Raw genomic sequence first — 26,805 nt, 5'->3', positions numbered from 1 at the left:
ACACACACACACACACACACACACACACACACACACACACACACACACACACACACACACACACACACACACACACACACACACACGATGCCTGTTGCCATGGAGATAAAGGGAAATCTGAGATTAAACGTGGCCTAACCTCGGTACACTTATGTTGGATGTAATTTGCACCTCTTTGGTATTTATATTGATTATTCAATGTATTTCCGACAGCAATTTACAAACACCAGCGGAGACATTCTTCACATGTAATGAAAATAGATTGAGATGAACAAATCCCTGAATTAACACTGTTATCTTAGTCTTTATTTTGTCACAATTGTATGTCAAATATATATACGTCTATATGACATATATTATATGACATATATAATTTCATTTCTTTACAATAGAGAAACAACATAGAGATGACACACTATTTTGGTTTCTAAGTAGAAGCTCCTTTTAAATAGTGGCATTTTTTTCAATACACTGTTTAATTCAAGCTCCCACTCAAGTAACGTCTTGTTTTCCTTATTGAGTCACATTTATTCACAATGTGTGTTTGTTTGTCTTTGTTTCTTTATAATTTCATGTCTTTTGTTGTGTCAATATTTTTTCCGTCTGCAGTTCAATCTGTTCGTGTTCCTTCAAAACCGACGGCCATCTGCTTTTGGTCCGTTTGGCCACACAGATGCTCCCACCTGCTAACCATCCTGTGCCACCAGCAAAGGTATACAGTTATTGAAAACAGTGTGTTTGAAGCTTTACAGAGTTAATCCAATCAGCTTTCAGAGGGCTTGGCATAAGCATCTCCAGTTCCTCTGCAGCTGGGTCCTTTGGTGGCCAAGTAGTAGTTTGCGCCTCCGTACACGAGGGACGTCTGACCTTGGCACCATCCCTGGGATTCTCTTTGGCCTGCTGCCTTCAAACCTCTGGTCCCACCGCCTGTGTACAGAACTCTGGCTGAATATTGGACACTTTTCCCTTCTGACTCCTGCACAACCCCAGCATCGAGAGTGTTTGTGCCGCTGCGGGGGATCTCGCGAGACCCGGACATTTTCATGGGGCCGGAAAGGCTTTTGAGTTTTAAGTCCTGCGCGAGTTCCAGTGTTATTTCAACGGAGCAAGGTGTGTGTGCGGAGTTGACATTCTTCTCCGTCCCCAGTGTGACGCCGATGGTGGCAGGAGGGCTCACACTGCTGGGGCTAACACCGGGAGCCAGCACAGCAGCACAAGTCTCACAGGGCGGAGCGGGAGAATTGATCTTGGGCATGGTCTTTCCAGACAGTGCGGGGCGCCACTTGAGCATCCCCGCTTGGTTCCGCCCACTCACGTCCACATTCGCCGCCTCGAGGTCACATGCTTGGAGCGAGGGGATGATGGGCACAGAACGGGTGCGCAGGGAAGGTGGAGGGTAGGTGGTACCCTTATCCAGACGGGTGCATGGGAATTCGGTCCATCCTTTTCTGGCTGCGAAGTGAGAGAGCGGAGTCCTGCTGAGGAGGGGGCCGATCTTTCCACTCGCAGAATCACACCTTTAGGTAGAGGAATGAAAAGAAATGGAAGGGTTAGAAAGAGAGACCAAGTCATTCATATTGTGACCTTTTCGAGGCCGAGACACTCATTTTCCCAAGCGTAATAGAAGTGAGTGAGTAATATAAAATATGGGGATGAAGCTGCCCTTCTGTGCCTTTTACCATTTCATTCTCCATAAAATTATTTACGTATTGTTGTTTTATAATCTTGTGTAATTATTTATAATCCTCGGCATGAGCAGTGTGCATTGTCCTCGCATGAATGTTTAACTAAAAAATCCCCTCTCTCTTGACTGCCTTATCGGAGATTTAAGGCTTTAACAACACAGCTGCTGGATTCTTGACCCCGGCCTGGAACAATGTGTCTCCTTGAACATGTGTGAGCACATTTTACCCTTTTTTCACCCAAAATGATTGTTAAAGTTGTTTAAAACATTAACAAATCTGCTAGAATAGGCGATAGACTTCTTTCTATTACTTATCCTGAGTCTGGGATTATTGAAACAGTAGAAAGACGATGAGTTTTATTTAGTAGTCGAGTTTGAATGAAGTGTGTTGATGATCAGCGAGGTAAAATCACTTGACTGACTGGAGTCTGGTGGCACATATGTATGTATATGCATGTATTTAAAATTGTTTCCATCGCTGACAATCGGAGCTGGAGCCAATAAATACCTGTGACTAGTGCAGAGTCATTTGTCCCGGGAATGATTGCTGATTGTACCCTCTCCCACAAAAGCCCAAAGTCAGTGAGTGTTATGGGTTTTTTGTCCAGTGGGAAAGGGGCTCTATTCTGTGGGTGTGAGAGTCTCAGCATGCATCATGATGATGCAACCTGATGTCAAGTATGAGTGAAGTATTACAAAACACAAGCTTGACAGGCATCATGTTCAGTATGAAAATAATACAGCAGAGCAGGGAAACTTATCCAGAGTCAAGTTGGTAAGTTTATATACGAGTCGAATGTGCACAAGAGTTAATATTGTTACTGACACACATTTAGAATCACCCCAGCAAAGCCTTGGGAGACAGAAAGTGTTATTGTCAGCCTTCAGAGACTGTTTGTAGCATAACCAAGTTTAAATAATTGAATTACTTTCCCTCTCCTCCCTCGGTATTAGAAGGGTGAACGCAAGCTGGAGGTAAATCCGGCGGATCAAAAACACATCTAAAAATAACTCCCATAGCAAATTTGCCTTCAATTCTGTCCTTATCTGCGATGGGTAAATATATGTTTTGACACTGGATAATGAAACTGACAATACTCTGCGGGGATGTGTTGTCACAAAATGGAAAACATGTTCTCGTGTTTGTTTGCCGTGTTCTCGCGTCTTTTTTAAAAACACTTTTCACCCGCACTCTGCGCCTCCATCTTTCCTTCGCTGCACTCTCATCATCTCTGCACAATCTTCCTTCTTTCCTCACTTTCCCCTCTCTCATTCTCTCACTCTCCTTTCCACCTCCCATTTCTCATTTTCAGAGATGAGAGGGTGTATCCATGGCAACAGGGGAGAGGAGGGGGCTGGAGGAGGAGGAGGAGGAGGGCTGTAAGCTTGGTAGCTTGTTGGACGGCTGGTAAGTCCAGAAATACGCCATTTCAACCTCCTGAAGACCATCAAAATACACTCGACTGAAGGATCTGCGAGGGAGTTATCCAGGGCTAATGAGATCTAAATTGTTTAACTGTGCAAACGCAATCTTATCCCCTAGAAGATGAGAAGCTTTCTTATTTCAGCTCTTCTCTTAAACACTTGAAAACACTGTGTTACTTTAAATTGCCTATAGCTTACAGATTTTGTGATTTAAAAATAAAACAATTCTCATTAGTTTCGGTAGTAGTTTGTTTATTAGTTATTCTGTGTGTGCACATGAGTGTGTGCGTGTGCGTGTGCGTGTCATGCTCCTGCAGGATCTCCCCGGCACAACCATTTGAAAGAACTGCTGAGCTCCATGGAGCTTTGTTTAAAAATTGGAAATTATGGAAATAGGTCACATAAAGAGTTTGGCAGCTTGCAGTGTATCTTACAAGCCAGTGTAGCGCTCAATCAGGCTGGCATGCTAATATAAACATTGCTAGGCACTTTTAAGTGTGTTGAATGCACGAGGGACACTACTGCTTTAACAACAGACGTTCCTGATAAAAGTGCCATCACTCATTTGCTCACACTGACAGCAAATTAGGCTGTTCCTGAGTCATATGCTAAATAGGACAGCTTTACTCAGGCTTAAAGATGCTCTCTTCTGCATCTGTAAATACAACTAAAATAATCCAATGTTTGTAGTGTTACTTGTTTGAGAGCGGAACTGATTGACATTATGCATTCTTCTACTTTGGAAAACAAGCATTTCAATGATGTTTTCCAGCTGTGGTACATGTTCCTTAACAAATCAATCTTATTCATAATCTGAAGTCAGAAAGAAAAGTTTGAACTGAACGTGAAATGCTTTGTTTCACCTCCCTTCATGAGGACACGGGGTCAACATGCCTCTTTGATCACAAACGTGTGAGTTCACATCACGCTGTTTTTTTTTTTAACCCGTGCCAGCGAGGATCATCAGACTGTACTTTTAAAATGTTTTAGTTATTTTAAACCCCCAGTTAGCCAACTGTGGGAGAGGTGGCTCTGCCAACAGTCCTCCCTGCTTTTAATGCTTCCTGAAACAGCGCCAGTAGCTGTGCTTCACTTGTGGTAGCCATGAAAATAGGGCAACTCGCAGTCCTCGCTCAACATCAGGATGAGCATGAGGAGAACTCAAGATGTCTCAGAGCCTGAAATTAATCTTTTTCAATTTGCAGTCTTGTTCTAGAAGGCTGCAGTCACCCAATATGTCTCCATATTTAGCTTGTAAATGACAGGAAATGTAATTATTTATTTGATATGTGACCCACGAATCTTCCACACAATGCTCGAGCATTATCCAAAATCAACCACTTCTGGACATCTTGCAAACCCGTGCATCATCTGGTAATTAGCTTTGGCGCCGTTGTTGTATTTTTAACCGTGAACAAAACCCCGCAGATAAAACACATTTTCATTCACAGCAATGGCAAGTGTAGGGAGGATTACACACAGACTCATTTCTTGGACTTCCCCAGCTCCATGATACTGTTGAGCGGTCTGGATCAAGTGTGTTCTCCAAATTAATTGTGACAGTCCCAGTTGAAGGAGGGCAGAGAAAATCTCACTTATTTCCCTGGATAAGATTGCATAAGCTAGTTCTCAGATTTGAACTGTGAGAATTACAGTCATAAACTAATTTCTCCTAAAAATGATCTTTCTGTCACTCCAAACTAACCCCAGTTAGTCCGGGAGGGGGGGGGGGGGTCAGTATCACTGAACTGGATATTTGACATCAGCTTAGAAAGGGGGCAAAGAGAATTTCCTCTGTGAGGATCAAACAAACACAGTAACAAAAAAGAAGTTTCACCTTCTTATGAACTCCATGTCTGTTGACTCATCCTCCTGCAAGTGTTTGTAGACGTGGCCAGCCACTCTGGATCCATCAATGAGATTTGTCGATATTTTGTGTTTCCCTCTGGAAATGGGTGGGGTCCTGAAGTAGTTAGTCTCCCTCCGCTGTCGTGCAGGACTAAGTGAAAGGGAACTACTCCTGTAAGCAGGGAAAGCAGTAAGGAGAAGGGGGTGAATATCACAGATTTACCACACTACTTTACAAAAGTTGCATAAAGTCAAACAGCACTCACTAATTCATTTAGCATATCAAATGTATCTCATCTACTGTGTTCATTGATGTATAATTGACTGGACTGGATGGATGTTTCTGTTTGATGTTGAGTGGGGAAAAAAAGCAACATGTTCTACACTTAATTGACCTTATTATTGAAGTCTAAGCATCATAATAGGGTTGTGAAAAGAAAGGTAATTTACCAGTAAGCAATGCAAATTACATAGACATTAAACAATCTGTCACGGGTCAGTCAAACCGAAGAGATTTAAGGATTTGTGGTAGAACAAGACTCAATGGTCTACAGTCATGCTGGCAGCTCTGCGAAGCTGTATTGGAGCAATCTAACATAAATGCTAACATCAGCATGTGACAGTAGGATGCTCACATTGACAATGCTAACATGCTAATGATTAGGTTGTTTTTACTAGGTTCACTAGTTTAGCCTGTGAGCATGCTACATTTGTTCATTAGAGTAATCAACATAAAGCACACCTAAGGCTCATTTGGTCATCAACCAAAGTATTGGGGACATTTTGACCTGATGATGGCGCTAGATAAAAAGTCAGAGGATCACCAAAGTCTTTACAAATGATCCTCTATGGATCTTGAATATCGTTTGCAACAATCCATACAAAACTTTACTCTGAACCACAAATGTGAACCTCATGGTGGCTCTAGAGGAAAAGTAAAAGAATCACGTAAATCAGTAGGATTCATCCTCTAGGGACCATGAATGACCTTGAACGATCCATAGAGCAGGGAAGCTTGAATGGCTAAAAATGCAGGTACTTCTAGGACAAAAAATGCTTGAATGTTATATTTTTGTGACACACCTGTTTGCTGAAGACAAAGCTGCTGGTATATATACACAAGGGCATATTTATTCTTATTCTACCCCACATGAAAACCACAAGAATAAATATACATCCTGCTGCAGTCAAGGATCCAAGTGGCAGTCTTTAAAACCGGTGCTTCCTGCCTAGGCACACTGTTTTTAAATTGTTCTTTGGGCAGCAGGTGGTCGACTTCAAAGCACATCCCTGCACTTCTGCAGCAATAAAGCCATGACATCAAATGTGAATCAAAGTTATACTGCACTATATAGCAATCTCATGGGTAAGTATATCATGCAAGAACAAACAACCCCCACAGCATGTGTGGTGCTATGAAATACAGATCTCCGTCATTTTCAGTTTATTTGAATGCATTTCAGCAGTGCAGCTGCCTTGTTCATCACCTGCTGCCGTTTCCTTTGAGAGCAATAGGTCAGTTGATTGTGTCGGTTAAACTCAACCACAAAAACAACTGTATTGAAAAACTAAACACACATCGGAGATAAACATTCTTCCAGCTTGATTTTTGGCTCTTGTATCATTTTGCATTGCGGCAGCCACACATTACACAAAAAGAGTCTATGTATGAAGTGTTGGACTTTGTTTAAATGTTAATCAAGATGTCCAAGGATTTTCTGGCTTGTCCTTTAACTGAACTGCCGCTTTCTTATTAATTCAAGCAGTAAACCACATAGTCCAGTAGACGACTTGTTATCAATTAAAAGCTTACTGGAACACTGTTCCACAAATATTCAGCTATAATCATTTCCAAATGTCCGTGGCTGTGGAACAATAAGCATGGCTAATGTTGGATCTAGAGTTCGCCAGCATTAGCTTTTGCGTCGACTGATGTGGTAAAAAGTTGATATGAATAAAGCTGAATTATGTCAGTTTTATTAGCTATTAGCATGCAGATTTCTTTTTAATTAGGATTAACTGAAAGCTAGAAAAAACTCAAATATATTTTTGTGTTGTTAAAATGTTAAAGGTCTGAAAGGCAGCTGCTTATCTCTATTCACCAAAGACATGTACAGATGTTAAATGGGTTAGTCTGGCTGTGAGAGTAATCCAGCACATATTTTAATAAGTTCTTCTCTGTTTGGGCCTTTTTGGAAACGCTAAAGAGAGTCAGAAAAGACTGGGAGACAGAGGAGGAGGTCATGTGACAAGAGTAAAAACCAAAGAACCAGCAGGATACCCACGACACAGCACTTCTAATGTATGCATGTCAAAAATCCATGCTCACTGACTCGATTTGAGCATATTGATTAGCCTGCAATTTCCTCATAATCCAATCAAGACAATGGAATCTTGGTTATTAATCAAATTCAACAATAGCACAAATGACAACAATGATTGACTACTGGCAGTGTGGTGATTATACATTGACGATGTTATTTCCATCAGATTTTGCAGGCAAAGCAACTCGACAATATGCTCGAGAAGTGGCAGAACAGAGTGCGCTGTGCCGGTCAGTTTATTCCGAACTTATCAAAATTGGAAACGATTGATTGTTCAAGGCCCCGTCACACGTATCCGTTACGCTGATGTTTTGAGCATGTTCAAAATTACCTGACGTACCCGACGTGTGCTTCATAAGATATGAAGACGTTACGTTACACATACGTGAATACGGAATACGTACGTGAATACCTACGTGACTACGTTAGAGGTACGTTTCTGATCAAGTAACTGAAAAACATTTTTCCCATCAGTCTTGGCTATACTTTGTGTTTAGTGCTAATTAGCATGCAAACAATCTAAACCAAGATGCTGAGCATGGTAAACATATCTGTAAAACATCAGCGAGTTAGCATCGTCATTGTTACTGAGTTAGCACGCTAAAGTTAGCATTGATCTCAAAACATCACTAGGTCTAATAAAGTACAGCCTAATAGAAAAACTTTGTTTTGGTTTATGATCAGGCTGTATGTTTTTAAAAATATCTATCTTATGTCTATATTTTCAATTGGTTTAGCAAAAATACCAGTTCAATAGATATACTGTGCATTCAAGCATGTGAATCAATCTGCACATGCTCATACCCAGCCTGTAATACACAGGTAACCTTTCGCAGCAATATTGATGGGCCATATCGACATGCTTTTATGGAGCATTTCTCCTGATAGCTCAAAATGTGGTCCACTTTCCGCAGGTCAATAGCTGAAAGCATCTCAACATCATCCATCACAGTCCAGTTCTCCCCTGCCTCGTGCTACTCCGAGAACAAGCCGAACAGATGATTGACTGTTGCTCCGTGAAGCACCTGCATGACACTGTGAAGATTAAAAAGCCAGGAAGAGTTGGCACCGTCCCTGCAGCCACACATGACAACCTTTTGGACACAGCAGCAGCCCATTAAAACAGAACAACTGCCGCCTCAGTGGAGGTTCCACTAAAGCTGTCATCATAGTCAACCAGACATCTAAAATATCTCTTTGCCTGCACATATAAGTACAACCTCTGAGTTCTCCATTATGTCTGCAAACATAGCTGCCTCTAATTACATGTACATCCTGAACTGTGTGTGTTCTCACTACCGAACGCTGAAGGTTGCTAATGCACACTGCGATGTACTGAGACTTTAAATGAACGTGTTGAACCTTATGCACAGCTTGTTCTCAGAAAAGTTACAGCTCTAATCCAGAGTCGCTTCCAGTACTCCTCAACACCATCGGATCAAGCGCAAGGTCGACATTTACCAGCAATCAATTAATCATTTGGCAACAGTGAGTGTAATTGGTGGTAAGGGAAACTTGCACGTTTTGTGTCTGAATGTCATTAACTGTCAAATTGTCCCTGTACCCACATTATCAAAGCAAATTAATCTTTTCTCTAAACATCCCAGATATATGTAGGGCCATTGTAGCACGCTCTACACATCCGTGTGTTCTTCTTCTGAGGATTTAAAATGGCAGCATTTGATTCTGACTGCTGTGATCACAAAGCATAACCGCTTCCGAGATCCCTCGTAGCAAAATATTGTTTATTTAGTTGACTCTTGCTGTCATTTGAAGGATGGCATGAAAGGAATTTGGTTGAATTAATGTGTAACTCTGCACATTAAAATCCGATTCTCCTCAGAGGATGTTTCCCCTTCCCTATCAGGAAGCACTCATTTAATCACTTTACACTATTTACTGGACACGCCATGTCATTGAAGACATCTTCTTTGCAAACTATTTTGAAAGACTCTAATTTTTATTTAATTAAACTAACAAAACCAACTATAAAATGTCAGATATGCACACAAGCAAAGTTAGCAATTTATCCAAGATAGTGGCTTCCCAATTATAATCACCGTAAATCTTTCAAATCATTTTACAATCTGTTTATTATTATTATTATTATTATTATTATTATTATTATTATTATTATTTGATGGTCTGTATTTTTCTACCACAATGCAGGATGATTACATTTCTCACTCGGCTGCCTCTCGTTTCTGGATATAGTGAGAGATATGAAACAGGAAATAAGAGGATGTCACATTGTCACCTGAAGCGTTTCCCTTTAGACAGCGCTCTGCTGAGAATAGGAGGGGCTACTGTGCCTGGTGCCACGCTGCTGCCTTTAACAGACGATCCGTGAGAACTGCAGCTCTGCAAAAAAAAGCGAGGAAGAAAAGTACATACAGTAAGCGGCAAAACATGGTAATTGTGGCTTCAGGATGTATCTTCATAATTATCCTCATGCTAAAGGGAAAGACACAGAAATGTTTCTTTATTATAGTTTAGCTTGGATTCATTTGTTATGAAGATCAACATCCACAACAAGATGGTCCGGTGTCAGCGATTATGGAAGTCAACACAGGGACTAAATTCCGGGTATAATACATAATGCAGGGGATACTGTATGTGGCTTAGCAATAAGTCCCCACTCAGGTTTAAGTCCCCAGTCAGGTTGGGGATGTTCTCCCCCTTAGTGAGGCAGAGTGTCTTTAATTACACTTTACATTTTAAACTGCAGATTATGAGGGGACGCGTTGTGAATAAACTCCACCTTGGCCCTCATGGCACTCCCGCCACACTAAATAATTAATCCCACACAAGATTACATTAATGGTTTCCTAAAGAATTCCCCCCCTCAATTCTTTCCCTTTATTATTATCAAAATGAACACCTTTATCTTACAACAGGCCCCAGACAGAGCTCCGGCACAGCGACCATGAATGCCCCGAGAACCCCCCTGTGAGACACGAGATAATTCTGTTATTCCAGTTACAGTACTTCCTGTGCTGCCCTTTCTCTCTGTCTGATTTCACATCATTAAAGCAACTGCATGTGGCTAAGAGCCAGTTCAGGGTTCTCATGCCTGATAAGCCTCTTTTTCTCCCTTATACCCCTGACTCCCAGAGGGAGCTGTTACTGCTGTTCACAAGTTGTGCAAGAAAATAGGATCATTTTTGGCCACCCTCTCATATACCCTGCAGGTGGAGAATGCCTCACTTTCTGGAACAATTACCGTGGTAAACTTTCCCAGAGGATGATATCTAGGTCCGGGGATAAAATAAATAGCTTGTGGCAGACAATGGCAGACCTGTGTGGCATAACCCATTTCACTTGTTCCCTCCTATCTCACGTTTGCCTTGTTTTATGCCACTGTGAAAGCCTTGGATAAACACGACGCAACGGGGATTTACTTCAAGGGGAGACCAAGGAAAAATACACGAGCCTGACAGAACCTTGGAAAAATCTATCAATATGTTGACTATCAACTACATAAGGCGAAAGGCAAACCAATGCATTCAGAGCAGCATTAAATCACAGGTCTTGAACTTTGCATAATGGGATATTTGACCATTCTTCATGAAGGACACTCCTTGGGCCAGCAGCAGCACAAACCACCAGCAGATGTAGTTTAGTGCTTGAACTGAGCAATGTGTCAATGGGACTACCACCGATAGCAAAAACAATTATGGCTGTACAGGTACCCGAGCGAAATCTTAATCAGCTGTTTTAGAATTATGCATATTAGCATTGTGTTTGTTGACAGCATTATTAATTTTCAAGCTGCACTGGCCTGTCATTTAATTAATGGAGCTACCTACAGAAGCTTTCATATCATCCCCACTGCTGTCACGACACGTGCTTAACAACTGGCTAATATCCATCCACCATATTCTGTTCATACCGACACCCTGGGTAATTCTCTGATGGCACTGTGCCTTCTGTTTTTTTTTTTTTTTTTAAACCAACCTACTTCAAAAGACATAGTTTCATGCACATGAACTTCAGCTGGTTCAGGAGAGCAGGAAGCCTGCACCTGTTCAATGCGTGTTTATTTAAACAGCTCAGATATTTAAATACAAAACAATTGATGCATAATGTTCCTTTGCTTAGCTACTTCTGCTAGTACTTTGTCCACATGTGATAACATAATCAGAAATCATCTTTAAAAAGCCTTTGGTTTCTAAGAATTGGTCCTTTCTTGGTATAAGTCTTGTCTTGTCGAAAGAAAACCTTTGACAGAACAGTCTTGTGGCACAACAGCTTTGATTAAAATATTCTGAAGTCCTATTTCTGTGGACTTTGGTACACAAGGCGCTGTTCTTTGGCCCTTACCATTCTCTACGCCCATGAAGTATTCATAGAGCCTCACATCATTCCTGAGGGTGACTCCGTCTCTTCTTATAGTAAGGCTAGTTAGTTACTTCCAGCTTCCGGCTGAAGGGAATTTAGTTTTTCTAGTCTTGTCTTCGCAGCCTGTGTGCCCCTATTCCTTCATGTCAGTGCATGTCTGTTTCGGTGCAGTGTGTCCCATGGGTGCATCCCCTATCTCTTTTCATTTGAGACACAATCTCATCGCCCCAGAGATGTTGATTGAACTCTCACAGGAGTTAAGCGTAAATGTATTCCTCTCCTTTCCCTTTAAAAGTGCCTTGAAACGAGTTATAATAACCTATGTGACTCATATACATAGTCTGCATATTTACAGTGGAGTAAAATTAACGTGGCCATTCAAATTCAGAATTACAGACGGAGGGAACATATGTTGCACGGGAATGTGCCCAGATGTGCAAATATGTGTAGATATTTGCGATGGCAGATGGAACAGCCTCGCATAATAATGTTGGAAAAAAAACAAAAAGCTGCATGAGACAGGGGCAGGTGCGCAGAGAAGTCAGGCTTTATAGTTCACGGTTGTAAAGTAAACATAATATAGAGGCAGTGCAGGTGCCCAGGTGTCTATTTTAAGAAGGTGCCATAGGTGTAGTAACCTGAGTTGACTTGGAGCATTGCTGCAGAAAGCATCGTGTAACAATGATGTCAGCATATAAGTCTTTGCATTGCTTCTCAGCACACCTAAAGGGAAAAGGTCTTGCTCTATAATGAGTTCAGGGAGTTCACATATATTTTGGGGAGGTTAAAGATACTCGAGTGGTGCATCAGTTTATCATAGAGGGGCATGGAAGACATTCAAATTGACTACAGTTTCATCCTCCCCTCTGCACCTGCCACGACTTTTGTTCACAGCTCACTGCTCATCGTCCTCCTTACTGCCTCAAAATAAAACCATTGTGCTCTTAGGCTGGCTAGTTATGCAGCAAATGTTTTGAGCCTCCTTTAAGAACACTCTGCTCCGTTCTTCCATTTTGTCAGTCTAACTCTTATCCTTTGAAGAAAAACCCAGAGAACTTGTAGGACTGCACCACCCACAAATGGTTTCCATAAATGGTTGGGAGTAGGTGGAGAGAAGCAGTGGTCTGGGGTCGCTGTGTCAAATCTGTGGAAAAATGGATTTCACTTGTTAATCTTTCCTTGGTCTGTTCAGCTCGGGCCTCCTCCTGGGTGGTTATAGCCGGTGATCTTTCACGTCCCACCTTAAGCTTCCTCCACACTGTTCTATTATAGCTTGTGTTTTCTGTGTTGTGGTGTTATTACTGTCTTTTAGTTTTGCCTCCCTCATGGCTTCCTCCTTGTGTCCAGCTCTGAAAGCATTTTGTGGCTGTATATACGCTTTCACTACATGCTGAGCCATCATACATTCCTGTCACCACATTCTCATAGCCATGGTGTTAATATAATATCCTGCGCTCTCGTGCTACGGGACAACAGACCCGCATTTGACTGAAATACATTACACTTGGCTCCGATGCGGTGAGACTGGTTTGGTGTCAGTGGAAGGTTTTCGTTCGTTCGTTGCGGTAGTGAAAGCAAGTGCTGTGTTCTTCATAAGTTCAAACTCATTAAGTGACTTGAACACGGCTACCTCACACTTTCAAATTTAACATCAAATGTTGCGTGACTTCTTAGCTGTCAACATCATTGTCCATGACCGCCTCAAAATGCTGGGTGTGTCTGGCTTCAGGGGTGTTTTTTTTCTCTTCCAAATGGTAACAATAGACACTGTTGCATTATTAAAGAGCTTCAGTAGGGTTACATTTGGCAACCCAGAAATGACAGAACAAGGCTGAACCTGAATGAGGAATTTCAGGAAACAACAAATGCAACCGTGTCTAAGACAAACATGATGGTTATCAAACAAAGCTTTGTATCCAGTATTCCTATTCCCTGCCTACGCACATACATATTTAAGTAAGAGTCATGCAAATTGCAGAAGATGTGAAGTATTTATTTATGTTCTTGCAATTTGTGAGGGTCACCGACACCTGGAGATTTCCACATCTATATAGAAAACACGCACATGATGGCACAGCAGTGATGCGTATAACTTAATCAAACGACGAGACAAAGCTGCACACAGCAAAAAAACAATACAAATTGAGTAAACGTGAACACAATATGTAACCGTTTCCTAACACCAACCAAAAGAGGGTGCATTCAGGAAAGGGCTAATGTGTTATGGCGATTGTACTCTTTTGATGAGATCTTTATAAGTGTGCATTAGGCTGCAATTACCTTGGGATTCTGTAGAGACAGCATTACCAATGCCATCAACATCCTCCACCTGCTCTGCTATGAATGTCTGGGTCAGTTCTCTCTCCTGCAGTGGTGGCTTTTAATTAATTTCTAAATACCTTTTCTTTCATGTCTAGAACCTGCGATTTCTTTGTGGCTTTTCATCGCGAGAAATAGCTGTCCAAATTTAATTATTTGTACTTTGGCTCGTACGGTTTCCCTCCAAAATGTCTCAGTGTTGTGTCAATCATTTTGTGTTTTATTTCATATTCTGATGGTAACCTGTTGCACACATTTCTCCATCCAGGAGCCAAAATCTTTATCTCTTCTTTACCAGTTACTACAAAAAAAGTCCCATTTGTAAAAATCTAAATTATCAATACAGCAATTGAATGCACCAACAATACAGTTATGGCATCGTCGGGAGTAAAACACCACGAGTAAAGTGTCTTTTTAAGATCATTTGTCTGCCGTACAGTGTTTTTGCAGTGCATGCATGGTCAATTCAGGAACCGTGACTCCCCACACATAATCATTTCCAATCTGCAGTTTGTCACAGGAATCTGTCATTGTGAACATGACAAGCAGATCTTTCCTGTACATAACACATGATGAATTCATTTTTTTTAACCTGTTATTCGCCACTGTCTCTTATCCCGTTAGATATAAGTGTGAACAAAAAGGCTTCAGCCAGTGGAGCCATTATTAAGAGACACACATCGTACATCAACCTGTCAAGCGCGCTAAACTGTTTTTCTACACATATTTAAATGAAAATGATTATAATGATGATAAAGATATGAGTGGAAATAAATCAATGCTAGGTAAAGAATTACCTTCTGGAGTTGAAGGCTGTATTGGAGCCTGGGAGTAGATTTGGACATGAGGCCAGAGGCGTTGACGCTGCAGTCCCTCAGGCTGCGGCTATCGGAGAAATGAGCCTGGAGTTTTTCTCTGTGTCTTCTGTGGAGGAAAACAAGTGCAGGGAGAAAGAGAGAGACTGCAATATTAAAACAATACAGACTAGGCTACAATTAAAATAACCGCTATTCGCTGAGGTCAGGGTATTTCCTGCCTTCCCACTAAAGATAACACACTCTGATAACAGTTTTACGTTCAGTTATTGATTTCTATGACACACTTGGCCAGCTCTATACACATATGTAACAACAAGAGAGTTAAGATTTTTATTGACAGCCACATACTTCACACACACACACACACACACACACGAACACAAACACACGTCCTGAAGCGAAACTACAGAGATCTAACAACATCTGTCAAGCGTTGTTAATGTACGAGCGCCTTGAAAGGTTAAATAGACTTGAGCGCAATTTAACTTGCAACTCACATTTTTTTCCTCCCAGAGCTGTAATGGCACAGGTTTGATGGCGGTGAAAAGCACTCAGTGGTTACAAAAATAGCATTAGGAGAGAAGATGTCTTGCACAAGTGAAAATTTAATTAAGACAATGTACCGTGAATCGTCCATTACATTGCCTTTGTGATAATATTCTGAGGAAAGGACGAAAGCAGAGCTTTTCCAGAAGTACCTCCTCCAGAGACACCAGCGTTTTGAACCTTACTTTACAGAGTGGATATTTTAATGGATAATGTGCATGCATGTTTAATCCAAAAACTGTGAAGTGACACATAGATGGTGCGTCGTGTTCATTTAACTTAAATAATTTTAAAAAATGTGTCACCTGAACAAGATAATTGCTTCCCATCTATCCAATATTAATCATAAAAAAAGCTCTTATGAACAAACAAAAATGTGAGACAGAAAAGTAAAATGGCATCTCTTCGCTATGCTAAATGTAAAATATGCGAGTGTTCCTTCATTTTTTGGATTAAATCTTGATTTGATTAAAAGTTAATTGATGCTTAACATTTTTGGATTAATTGTTAATTTGCCATTAAATGTTCATCCCTATATACTAGGTTGCTATACTCTCTCTGCATCTGAGGCTTAATGTTTCCTAAAGTAAATAACCTGGCAAATAAGCAAATGAGAACAAACTAAACTGTGACTGTTAGTAACTACTTAATGTTTACTGCCTCTTTTAATTCAGGTGTCATCAATGATTAAATGTTTAATACACCATGCTGTACAATATGATACTTATTACTTTATAAAGTTCATTTCATAGTCCAATCCATGATAATCTGTGACTGATGGTGGATATTTGGCAAGCACCAGCGCTACAGTGATATGTAGCTTCCCTTCTGCATCCTGCATAATTACTACATTTTATAACCACATAATTAACTAGGCTTTGATTTTCATTTCTTTTGGTCTTTAAAAATGTATAAGTGACTCTATTATCTCTAACTCCTCCTGTGTAGTCTTCAAACACTATCAGGAATGCACTACTGGTTAATCTTCTCTGTGAAGTACTAATACAAATTACATCTTTTCTGAGGAGTAGAATACACTTAAGTTTAATGCAGGAGAAGAAACAGTGTCAAACAACATTTGGGGAAAGAGATTCCATTTGAAAAGGACTCTGGGTTTGGATAATTTCCGGTACATTTATTCTCCCGCTGAGCCAGGACTCTCTGGTCACGCCGACCGTTAGACGCTGCACTTCTTAGAGCACTACAGTACTGAAACTAAAACCCATTTTGGTATATCAAGACCAATTCAATCAACACTACATTAACTCCCTCTTTACACTGCCATTATTTTTACTTTGTCTACATTCCTTTTCTCTTGTCTTCCCTACAGTGAGTAATTGACTTTGGCAGGCTGCTTTCCTGCTGCCTGGTAGCCCTCTTATCCAGTCGGGCACATGCACGCACGCTTAAAGTCTAATGTTCATTTGAACTTGCTCTAGCTCTTGCTCTATCTGTGTATTTTGTGCATTTTGTGACACCTGCTTGCTAAAACCACTTTACAAATAAATCTTACATGAGTATCTGTCCCAAATGCATCCTACACAATTTGGATTTGATGCCCTGCTAAAACATCCTCTAGCTGACTCACACTTAGAATTTCATTGGGCTCCATGCCATGATAGTAAAGTGTTCTTTCTGCACAGCCGGGGGCATACTCTACTAATGTGGTGCTGGCTGGCATCACTCACTTGTTGCGGCGGTAAAGAGCCATACATGCCACTCCAAGAAGACAGATCCCTGAGGCAATGCTGAAGATGGACAGCACCTGCCTCTGGTAAGTGTCACCACTCTCTGCGGAGGAGAAAATACAGTTCAGGCCATTGAATTTCTTCTGTGACACAAAAAGAATATGGGCTGTGATTGAGCAGGGAGGAAGAAACAGATCAATAATTAACATGCCGAGTTCACACAAACGGCGGACGGACGGACGTACACACAGCGCCACACAAACACTTCCACCCACAATCTGCATTAGCATAAAGCGACCAATGCTGCTGTCAGTAAATGTCAGTGTTTGAGCATGGGATAGGGACATGGCAGACACAGGCAGGGCTCAGTGACATGTGCTAACTGAAGTGTGATAATCATTTTATTCAGAGGAAACCCAGCAGGCAACCCCTATGGACCGTCTGCACAGCAGGGGCCACCCCCTCCCGTGCATTCTCACGTGCGTGTACTGTATATGTGTGTCAGCATTCGGAAACCGATGGCGACAAGGAATTAGCAGCAAATGAATGCTCCCGGAGCTTCTTGTCAGACCCCTGTACATCAGCAACTGAGGCTTAAGGTCACAAGCAGCTAGGACAAGTAGCAGTTGATCCCAGCTGATATCTGTCTGACTGAGCAGCTAGATTGTGGAACTGCACCACTTACTATAGTTCACAGGGCAGAGGTTGGAGGCGGTGCATGCACTGGCTTATCAAAAATAACAACAAGTGGTTAAAATGAGCACAATCGAACCTACAATATGTGACTAATCCACTGTGGAGAGTTGGATAGACTTTCCCATTGTCATTCATGATCTTATAGTTATGAACAGAAACCTACATATTAATGCAGAACCTGAAGGCAACGGGACAAGATTTTGGTATCGAAGCGTTCTGGACTGGTTTCCGTTTGTAGTCCGAGTAGTACCGACCAATGACAATCGAGCACACTCTGGTTTATTGCAGGTTAACACTGTCCGGAAATGCAATCTTAGAACCCATCGGCTAAAGTCTGATGAAGATTTAGAGGTTTAGCTAAAGAATAAACTGAGTGTAAATTGGATTCTTGTCGTAGACGTCATCTCTAGTTGCTAATTGGACTGTAAACAATGACAAGTCTTGGTTGAGCTCGGGCTACACTGGAACTTGTTTCCCCCGTCGTGCCTATATGCTAACATTTAATTAGCGAAACTTTGCAGAAACTCCCGCGTGATTTGCTGCCCAACGACCTGTCCTAACCATAACCATCAGCGAGAGTTTAACAAATCTAGACTTCCCATCTAGACACGGCCGATGCCGTCATCAGAACAATAGCCAATGGGTTCCGAGATTGTTCATGACCTTGAACATAACTTCCTGTGACATTACTCTTTCAAAAACAATAAACCCCCCCTGTGTCTGAGCTCTACACTTTGACAACTGCAGGGGGAAGTGCAGAAAACATCACCACAACCTGTTCATGACCTTTTAAGGGCTTGTCTGGGCTTTTGATGCGGTCAACAGACAACTGTCCTGGGAGGTCTTCTTCATCCATGCTTGTCTACCCTAGTTTATCAACTTCCTCAAACTCTTGTTTTCAGGGCACATTTGCAGAGCGTCCTGTGTTCAAAGCGTACACTGGAATGCAACCAAGCAGTCTGTTTGACCATTCCTTTTCTTTTTTCTTCCTCTGCATTACATCAGTGCTGCACCAACACATTTATAGGGGTAGTATGGTGTAACTGAGTTCAAACTGGAGGGAAACCTTTTTAATATTAGAGTGCTTTGGGCAAGATAACATTTGAACACATCCTGGAGTTACAATATATGGAGGAATATATATATATATATATATATGAATCAGATGTCCAAACTGCCCACTCAGCTCCTGTGAAAAAGAGGCAGGATTGGTTGGAATCAAAATAGTCAGTCTAAAGAAATGCTGCAGGGGTGGCCAGCTGTGACACACTATTACTTATTCAACACTGGACAACTGACAAACTGCCATGTGGATAATATTGGTGATATTTTGGCTGCACTACTTTGGCAAAGTTTTAAAGTTGAGTTGTTTTTGTTGGATGATTGGATAATGGGATATGTCCGCCAGGCTCTGATGTACACAACAGAACACAATACTTGTGTCAGATCATATATTTGACACTTATATTGTAATACTTCTCAGTAGTTGAGCTGTCAACAAGTTCTTGACTTGCAGATTCTTGATCCACCTCGTCATTTTTCAGGGACATCAGTGAACGTCTTCAAGCTGCACTTTATAAATGAACGACTGAAGTTGCCTCTGTTCTTTGTTCATAAGTAATGTGTCACTTGTATATCCGTGCCCCTCCAGCCTTTAACCATCAGTAAAATGACAGCTCAACGGCTTCATCTTTGACATATATGGGAAATATCTTTTCTTGCTGCAGCATCATCAGTGCTCATGTGGGCCACCACCTGAGACGAGCCTGTGCCTTTTCTTTGGATAGATGAAATAGGCCTTTTTGAAATCTGAACATAAAAACAGCCGTCTACAAAGCTGTGCTGAATGGCTGCGAGGAAAAACCAACATGCAGTCTGTACATAAAACCATTATAGGCCTTTCATGCCTGATGCCTACAAGGCATTCTTGAAATTAGATGCAAGAGCGTGTTGGGAGACGGAAACAAACTGAACAGCCTCAGCTATATTGGCTAAGCCACGTCATATTGACACGAGGACAACACAATCCCATATGGCCAGCTATGCAATAGCAACCACTCGACACATAACCAGAAAGAAATGAGATAATGAAGAGCATGCTAAAGTGTCCATGACAAAAGAGGGTATTTGGCCTGAAATACATTGGAGTAAACAACAGTAGATACTAAGGGCTAAAAACTAATGTGAGAAATGACAAGATCATATTTAGAGCGCTCAATCCCACCTCAAACAAGGCTTTGCTCGGACAGTCACATGATCACTATCGAGAGTTGCATTGCTAAAGCAGAAGAGGAAGTCATAATGCAACACAATGAATAAGCAAGTGAGCTAGCACAGAGCTTCTCAGAGCCAAGAAACGACCCGCGCTTCTGTCTGTCATCCATCCAGCTATCAATCGATCAATCCTGTTCTCATTTTCTCTAATGCATCCGCCCACCTGCAGTATAATTCACAACTAATTTAGTCCCCAGATTAAAATCACTGAAGTGAGGAATGTTGCGCACAGGGCTTCTGCTTTCAGAGCGCCTTCTATTTCCCGGAGCAAAGCGTGTGACGTGACGGCATTGTATGAAGCCGCGTTAATGGAAAACTTCACAGCATGCAAATGTTGGTTTTCATGTACACACAAAAGGGAGCCAGAGTGCGAGGAAAAGTCGGCAAAGACAAATTGGAAAACGGTTAGAGTGTGATACAGGCTGTGTGCGGGGGATAGGATTGTATATTCCCTCTGGACAAAGAACAGAGTGTCATTATTAACCAAAGAGGGAAAGACAAGTTAGTTATTAAAGGTGTGTTAACCCCCTAAAGTGATACACATTGGATTCCAAAAGGATTCAAGTTGTATTTCCATTGCCTCTTATTAGATTTAGACACATACCTAGTATTTGTGAAGGCTTTTATAACTCAAAACAAATATTTTTTCTCAACCAGATTCAGAAGTTGCTGCTTAACGGACCATAAACACACATGTGGCAAGTGCACACGCACATTTGAACATGAACTGACACGGTGTGTCTTCATTGCTCTCCTCCTCATTACATCACTCGTCTCTAACAGCGCTGCTCTTCATTCAGACGGAATACACCTAATTCACTGCCACGGTGTTTCCATGACGACGGGCCCGCATTAATTTCCCAAGGTGTCTGGCCTTGTTGTGCTGGATTGTGTGTTTTGTACGTGGTGTTTCACAGAAGTAAAAAAAAAAAGGCACAGGACAGATTGCACACTCCACACAGTCAATGAAAAGTTGTCTTACCCATGAACTCAATCCCAAGTTCATCCGCTGCTCCATTCAAAGCCGGGTAGCATGAGAAAAAGGGAGGGAACGGGTAAACAGAGGCAGAGAGAGGGAGAGAGAGAGAGAGAGGAGAATACAACAGTTACAACACGGTGTGCTTCTTTCTTGCTCAGAATTCACCTTAGGGAGAGACACATGCTGCAACTAGACCATAAAGTTGGTTTGACGGCTTTCTCTGACATGGCACTCCCTTGTGCACTAGGTAATGAGGCAGACAGCCCCAGATGCTTGCTACGCTTCTCCGTGATGCACTCACACAGCCTACAGTGGCTTTGAATAAAGAAAGAAAACAACAAAGATAACAGGGCTGAGAGGATTAGAGGAAGGATCATGAAAGTAACATTTTAAAAATGACATATCATATAGCTTTATGTCGCCGATGTTACGTTGCACAGGGTGTTTGTATTGATTTGAGTTTGAGGCATTGCAGTAATTGTTCTCTCTCTGTCTCCAAGCATAGCTTTTCAATATTCACAAGCTGCTCGCTTTAAGATGCGCCACAGTAGCACACACGTTCACATGCGTGCACACCCATAGGCATACAGTACATTACACTCTTGTCTGTATGTCTTTGTCTCTCACATTCACCCTCTCGCTCACACACACAGAGGCTTTCTTCATGCTGTTAAGTCTCCCCCCCCCCAATCCCAGTGCTGGGGAAACAGATAAAAAGGAGCACTCGTGTTCTTTCCATCCTGACAGTGCTCCTTTTTCATGTCACTGTAATGTAATCTCATTTAAATTAAAATGAAACCCTCACTAGTAATTGCTTTTCTGACAGAGGTGGTCGGAGTTTTAAATAGAATGTGGCTTGCCAAGCTCCTGACAGATTATGTAGTGGGCACACTCCAAAAAAAAATACTAAATAAAAGGGCTAACAGAAAAAATAAAAAATAACATCTGTTTTCGGATGCATTTTAATTATACAATGGGACAATCTGTCAGGTCTGCGGCGGATTCAGATAAAAGAAAGACAAAGAACCATTGTATGAATGGAATATAATTGCAAAAAGGTATAGCGCTCTTTTAGGTGTGATTAGAGGCTTTTTAATGTAAATGATCACATTATAAAGTTAGCAAACTTATGACACTAAAGTCTCAGTAAATATTGTATTTACTCCATGGCTGCCTGACGAGGGGAGTTTCATGATTCCAGAGAAAGAAACATGAAAAGCAATCAATTAACTATTTAATTTATGTTTGTATTTTAATAGGTAATAGGTGTCATCATGTTTTTAACTGAACACAATGTAAGTTTATCATCTACAGATTTATCCCCTGCAGCCTCAAGGTTTATTTAACAAATGTCAGCATTTAATATTTACTCCTACTGAAATATAGTCGGTCTAAAAACCAACTGATTCAAACAGTTGGAGACATTCGACTCTGGCCGGTGGACATTATGCCTTTTGCCATGAGGAATCTTGAGATATAACTGCATGATTAAGATATGGTCCACACAAGGCGCTTACTGTCACTGTGGAACACACACTTGGCAAGGCCAAAGAAGTGAATGCAGCATCTCATTGATGTTGCCTGATCTGTATTATCCATTCAATCCTTTCTCTGTGATTGCCCATGGCAACAGCCAACACTTTCCCACTCTAAATCGCCCTGACTGTCACAGCCTGTGCAGATGATGTCATTACAACACTGATACACATCCCTCGCTCTGGCATTGCCTTGTCTGGAGACATTCACCAATCATAATACGTGCAGGCTCCCAATCCGTCGCACTGGCAACTCAAAGCACCCCAGAGAATCACTTACGCTCTTGTGGGAGCCTTGAGAAAGCTCGGAGAATACCTGTGCATCATGTCAGAGGCTCTTGGGCCGTTTAAGAGGCAGAAATCTGGCGGGTGGGAGAGACAATGGTGGCAGTGAATCAAATCTTTAATCCCCTCCTTCATTTGGATGAGCAGGGAACTGGGTAGCCAATGTGTCTGTGTGTGTGTGTGTGTGTGTGTCTGTGTGTTATTGAACTCAATATCCTGTGTAGCTACTTACTCCAGACCTAATATCAACTGGAGATAAATAGTTCAAATTAGAGGCTTGTCTTCTTCCTCTGTGTAAGTCAGCCGGGTAAAACCAAAAGCCGGCTCACCTCCCTCCCTCCCTCCCTCCCTCCCTCCCCTCGTTAATCTTCCACCAAACATCACCTCTGCAGTCTCAAATGTGCAACTAGTCAAACTGAACACCATTAGTGGCATAACCCAAACTCTCTCGAAGTTTAGAGAGGAACTCATTCCATTTTTTAAACCAGATAGAGACTATAATGCAGCCTTTCTTACACTCCCATGTTTCCAATAAAATACCTTGCCACTTCCCCACTGTGCACCAGTAAGACCCCAGCACCTTCCCCCCCCCCCCCCACCCACCTCATTTCCGAGTTCACAGCAGTGTAGCTGGAGAACCTGACAGGGAGCCTCTTTGTCCTTTTGTCCGCAGGCTTTTTTGAGACGTGCACGACAGTCTCCACTTCTCTTTCTACCTCTGTAAGGATGTGCGTATGACGGAGTGGCACTGTGTGGACTGCTCTTTCGAGTGGCTGCTTTGAGGGCAGTCAATACCGAGGAAAAGGATGAGAGGCGAAGGACACACAGAATGATTTTGGAGAATAAAAGGTTAAAAAAAGAGAAAAGTGTGCGTGGCGGATAAAACCATTCTCCATTTTCTCAAAGTGTGTGATTCGTGTCTAAAGCTGAAAATCTAGAATTAAACTCTGCAGCCAAACGCTGCATGTAAAGAGATTGTTCATAGACACACTGGCGCACATGCTTGCGATGAATTGAATTTCACTGGAGCTCGTCCCACTTGTGTGTGCATGTATCTGTGTATGTTATTATATGATTTGGTTTTTGGAAGCAGGATAATCCTCAAAACCCTTGGTAATCTGGGTAAATTTTAGATTACTCTGTATCAACAGAGATCAAAATAGGCTTCATTCCTCTCTCAAATCTTCCAGGGTACAGTCATCCAAGTTGGTGGTTGAACGATTGTGGCGAAAGCACAGCTCTCTGTGGCGAACAGGTAGCGTGTGTGCAGTGCCGGAACAAGACGATTTGTATTACTATTATTCTTTTCTCCTGATAAAAGATGTTGAGGATGAGTTCATGGCACAATTGCTACTGAAGATTTACATAAAAAGTCTTTTTTTTTATAGATATTTGATGACATTTTTATATTTATATGCCGTTTACTTATCCATCCACTTATCTTAAGTACCAATTTATTCTTATAAATGACTTTGAACTAACAGAAGAAGAGCACTCAGCTTTCAAGGCGGTCCCCTGAGCAAAAATACAGGACACAGTGTTACAAACAAGAAAAGTATACATCAGAACTGAATGAAGAAAACATGAGAACAAAAAGAACAAAACAAATATAAATAAAAAGCAAACATAGTGCACAGGATTGGTGTTTGGCCTCCAAGCTCCCAAGTCCTTCAGTCAGATAAAAACAAAAGCTAATATCCATAATAAAATATATTGGAAGGTCTATCTTCGCGTTCCATGGGGTTTTTATATTCATGAAATGTTTAGCGAGGCTGTACTTTAGGTCATATCATAATGTTTATATATAGATGTGCTGTGAAAACAAGGTAGCGGAAGGATGGGGAGGATTCTGGGCTACTGGAACACCTGTGAAGGGAGGTGTCTTATCAAGCACCCAATCAAGGTTGCAGCATGTTTCCCTCTCAAAATAGTGCTGGAATATTCTGTACATTCAGTAATAACTGTGACATGTGCAAATGTTATTCCATATATTTATTTAAAAACATTTCCATTATCCCCCAAAACTATTTTGAACTCTAAATAAATGTGTTGTTTTGTTTTAGCCAGAGACATAAATTTTTTTTTTTAACTTTCTCATATTATAATAGAATATATAATATATTAACACACATTTATATTTATTTTTTGTGTGTGCAGGTTACTGAATAATTTCACCCCAACAGGCCTCTAGAAATTATTCAAATAAATACATCTGCGAATGAAAAATTAATCTTTTGGCTGGTTGTTTACACCTCGTAGACATAAGCAACCCGTGACTGGGGGCCGCTCATAGATTTAGCTTTGTTTCAGGGGGTCATGAGATGAAAAGCTTGGGAATCATTGCTTTAAACTCCTCTGGATACAACACATGAGCAGCAGCAAGAGCAGCAACAGGGCAAATGTAGCTTTGCAGCTTAGGAGGTAATGCTGTAGTCTGGTAGATTCCTACTCTTATTGTGTTTCCCCACACGCTGATCAAACTGTTTTATAGACGTCCCTGACTTACAGTTTTTTTGTCATCTGAAAGGTCTATTGTACGTTTAATCCACTGACAAAATCCATCCACTGCTCTGCATCAATCCTGGATTTTGAAATAGGGATATTTTTATCAAACAAACCCTCTTTTATCATTTTTAAATATAAATGTGTTGTAATCTTTTGTATTTGTTTCACAACACAACATATTTCAGCTTATCTCAAAAGGCAGCAAAAACTAAAATTGATGTCTGCCTATAGAAGATACAATAAATCCAGAAAACTGGCTGACATGAGGGAAGGAAGATACATGCTTTGTGACTGTGGCTTTGTGACCCCATTCATGGACTCTCAGCGTGCCTGGTGGCATCACACAGAAGGATATAAGAGTTAAGTTTTCTCTCTGACTCCTGGTGCAGAGGAGTCAAGTCACTCCATAAAACATTGTGAATTTGTAAAGCCACAGTCTCATGGGAATGGCTTTGGGCCTCTAATTTCTCTTCCTTGTACCTCTGACTTTTGCTTTATTTTTTAACGACACTACACAGCTGTCATGGGAATAGAAAGACTGCAGGGGAAATGTTTTTGTTATGAGCAATAGGAAACTGAAGCCTTTCCTTCCTTTTAGCGAGACTAAAGCGAGATTAAAGACGGCAATAAATGATGCATGTTTTATGCACAGGGTTTAATTCTAATATCTGCATAGTAGCACTGTACCTATGTAGGCCAATACAGAAATGCAGTTTTGTGATACACATAATGACTGTCTACTAGTCACTAAATAATGGTTTTTATTGCTCCAATAAATATTCTAATAATTATGACCCTATTAATCCATGTATCCCCACGCATTGGACGCAAAATGGAAATATTAAATATAAAACATCTGTTTTTATGAATTCAAAACAGTAAAACATGCAACCTTAACTCCTAGACTTCATACTCGAGCTACGTTGTTTGTTATCTAATTTTTGTTAGAGAAATAAAAACAAAAGAAAGTGAGATTAAATCAATTAAATTTAAGGCAAATTACTGTATATTCTGCACTAATAATGAGAAGTTCTATCATTTTAATAACATTTTGGATTATAAAAATATCAGCAAATGAAAAGTTTCTCTTTACTAATAATGTTTTTGGTATTCTTTGTGTTTTATGCCGTCATTAATGAGATGACAGTAGAGACCTGAGAGGAAACAAGGAGGACAGAGATGAGCGACATGCAACAAAGGTCCCTAGTATTATAGGATTATAGGATTATAACAAGGGTATTTTGTGTTTATGGTTGGTGCTTTAACCCCTAGTCCCCCCCCCCCCCCAGGGTGCAGCAGTTTTTTATACAGTGTTGTACACTTGATTGAAATTCATCTTGTTGACTGATACAGTGCAGTTAGACATTCGCTCACGGACATGTAACATGTTCTTGTTATGAATCTGTTCTCATGTCACAGATCAATACGCCGATACTGTTGGATAAGGAAATAGAAAGGAGAGCGTACTTGGGTCTGACAAGATAGCATCTGTCTTGGGTACAAACTGGTCACAGCGTAGTCCATGGTAGCCCTCCTTA

At 41.1% G+C, this 26,805-nt stretch overlaps 1 protein-coding gene across 1 annotated transcript; it reads right to left on the bottom strand.

Annotated features, from left to right (window-relative positions):
* Window positions 1–286: 286 nt before the first annotated feature.
* On the bottom strand, window positions 287–26,805 carry LOC115025063 (uncharacterized). The gene is made up of 7 exons (XM_029457102.1): window positions 26,735–26,805; window positions 20,946–20,972; window positions 16,994–17,096; window positions 14,739–14,865; window positions 9,539–9,642; window positions 4,947–5,129; window positions 287–1,517 (listed from the first exon to the last, which is right to left on the bottom strand). The coding sequence occupies exons 2-7, from the start codon at window positions 20,947–20,949 to the stop codon at window positions 764–766; spliced, it is 1,275 nt and encodes a 424-aa protein (XP_029312962.1). The 5' UTR covers window positions 20,950–20,972; window positions 26,735–26,805; the 3' UTR covers window positions 287–763.

This window comes from Cottoperca gobio, chromosome 19 (genome assembly GCF_900634415.1).
Source record: "Cottoperca gobio chromosome 19, fCotGob3.1, whole genome shotgun sequence".
NCBI lineage: Eukaryota > Metazoa > Chordata > Actinopteri > Perciformes > Bovichtidae > Cottoperca > Cottoperca gobio.
Note: the sequence above shows the minus strand (reverse complement) of the source record. Positions and strands in the feature narration are given on the sequence as shown.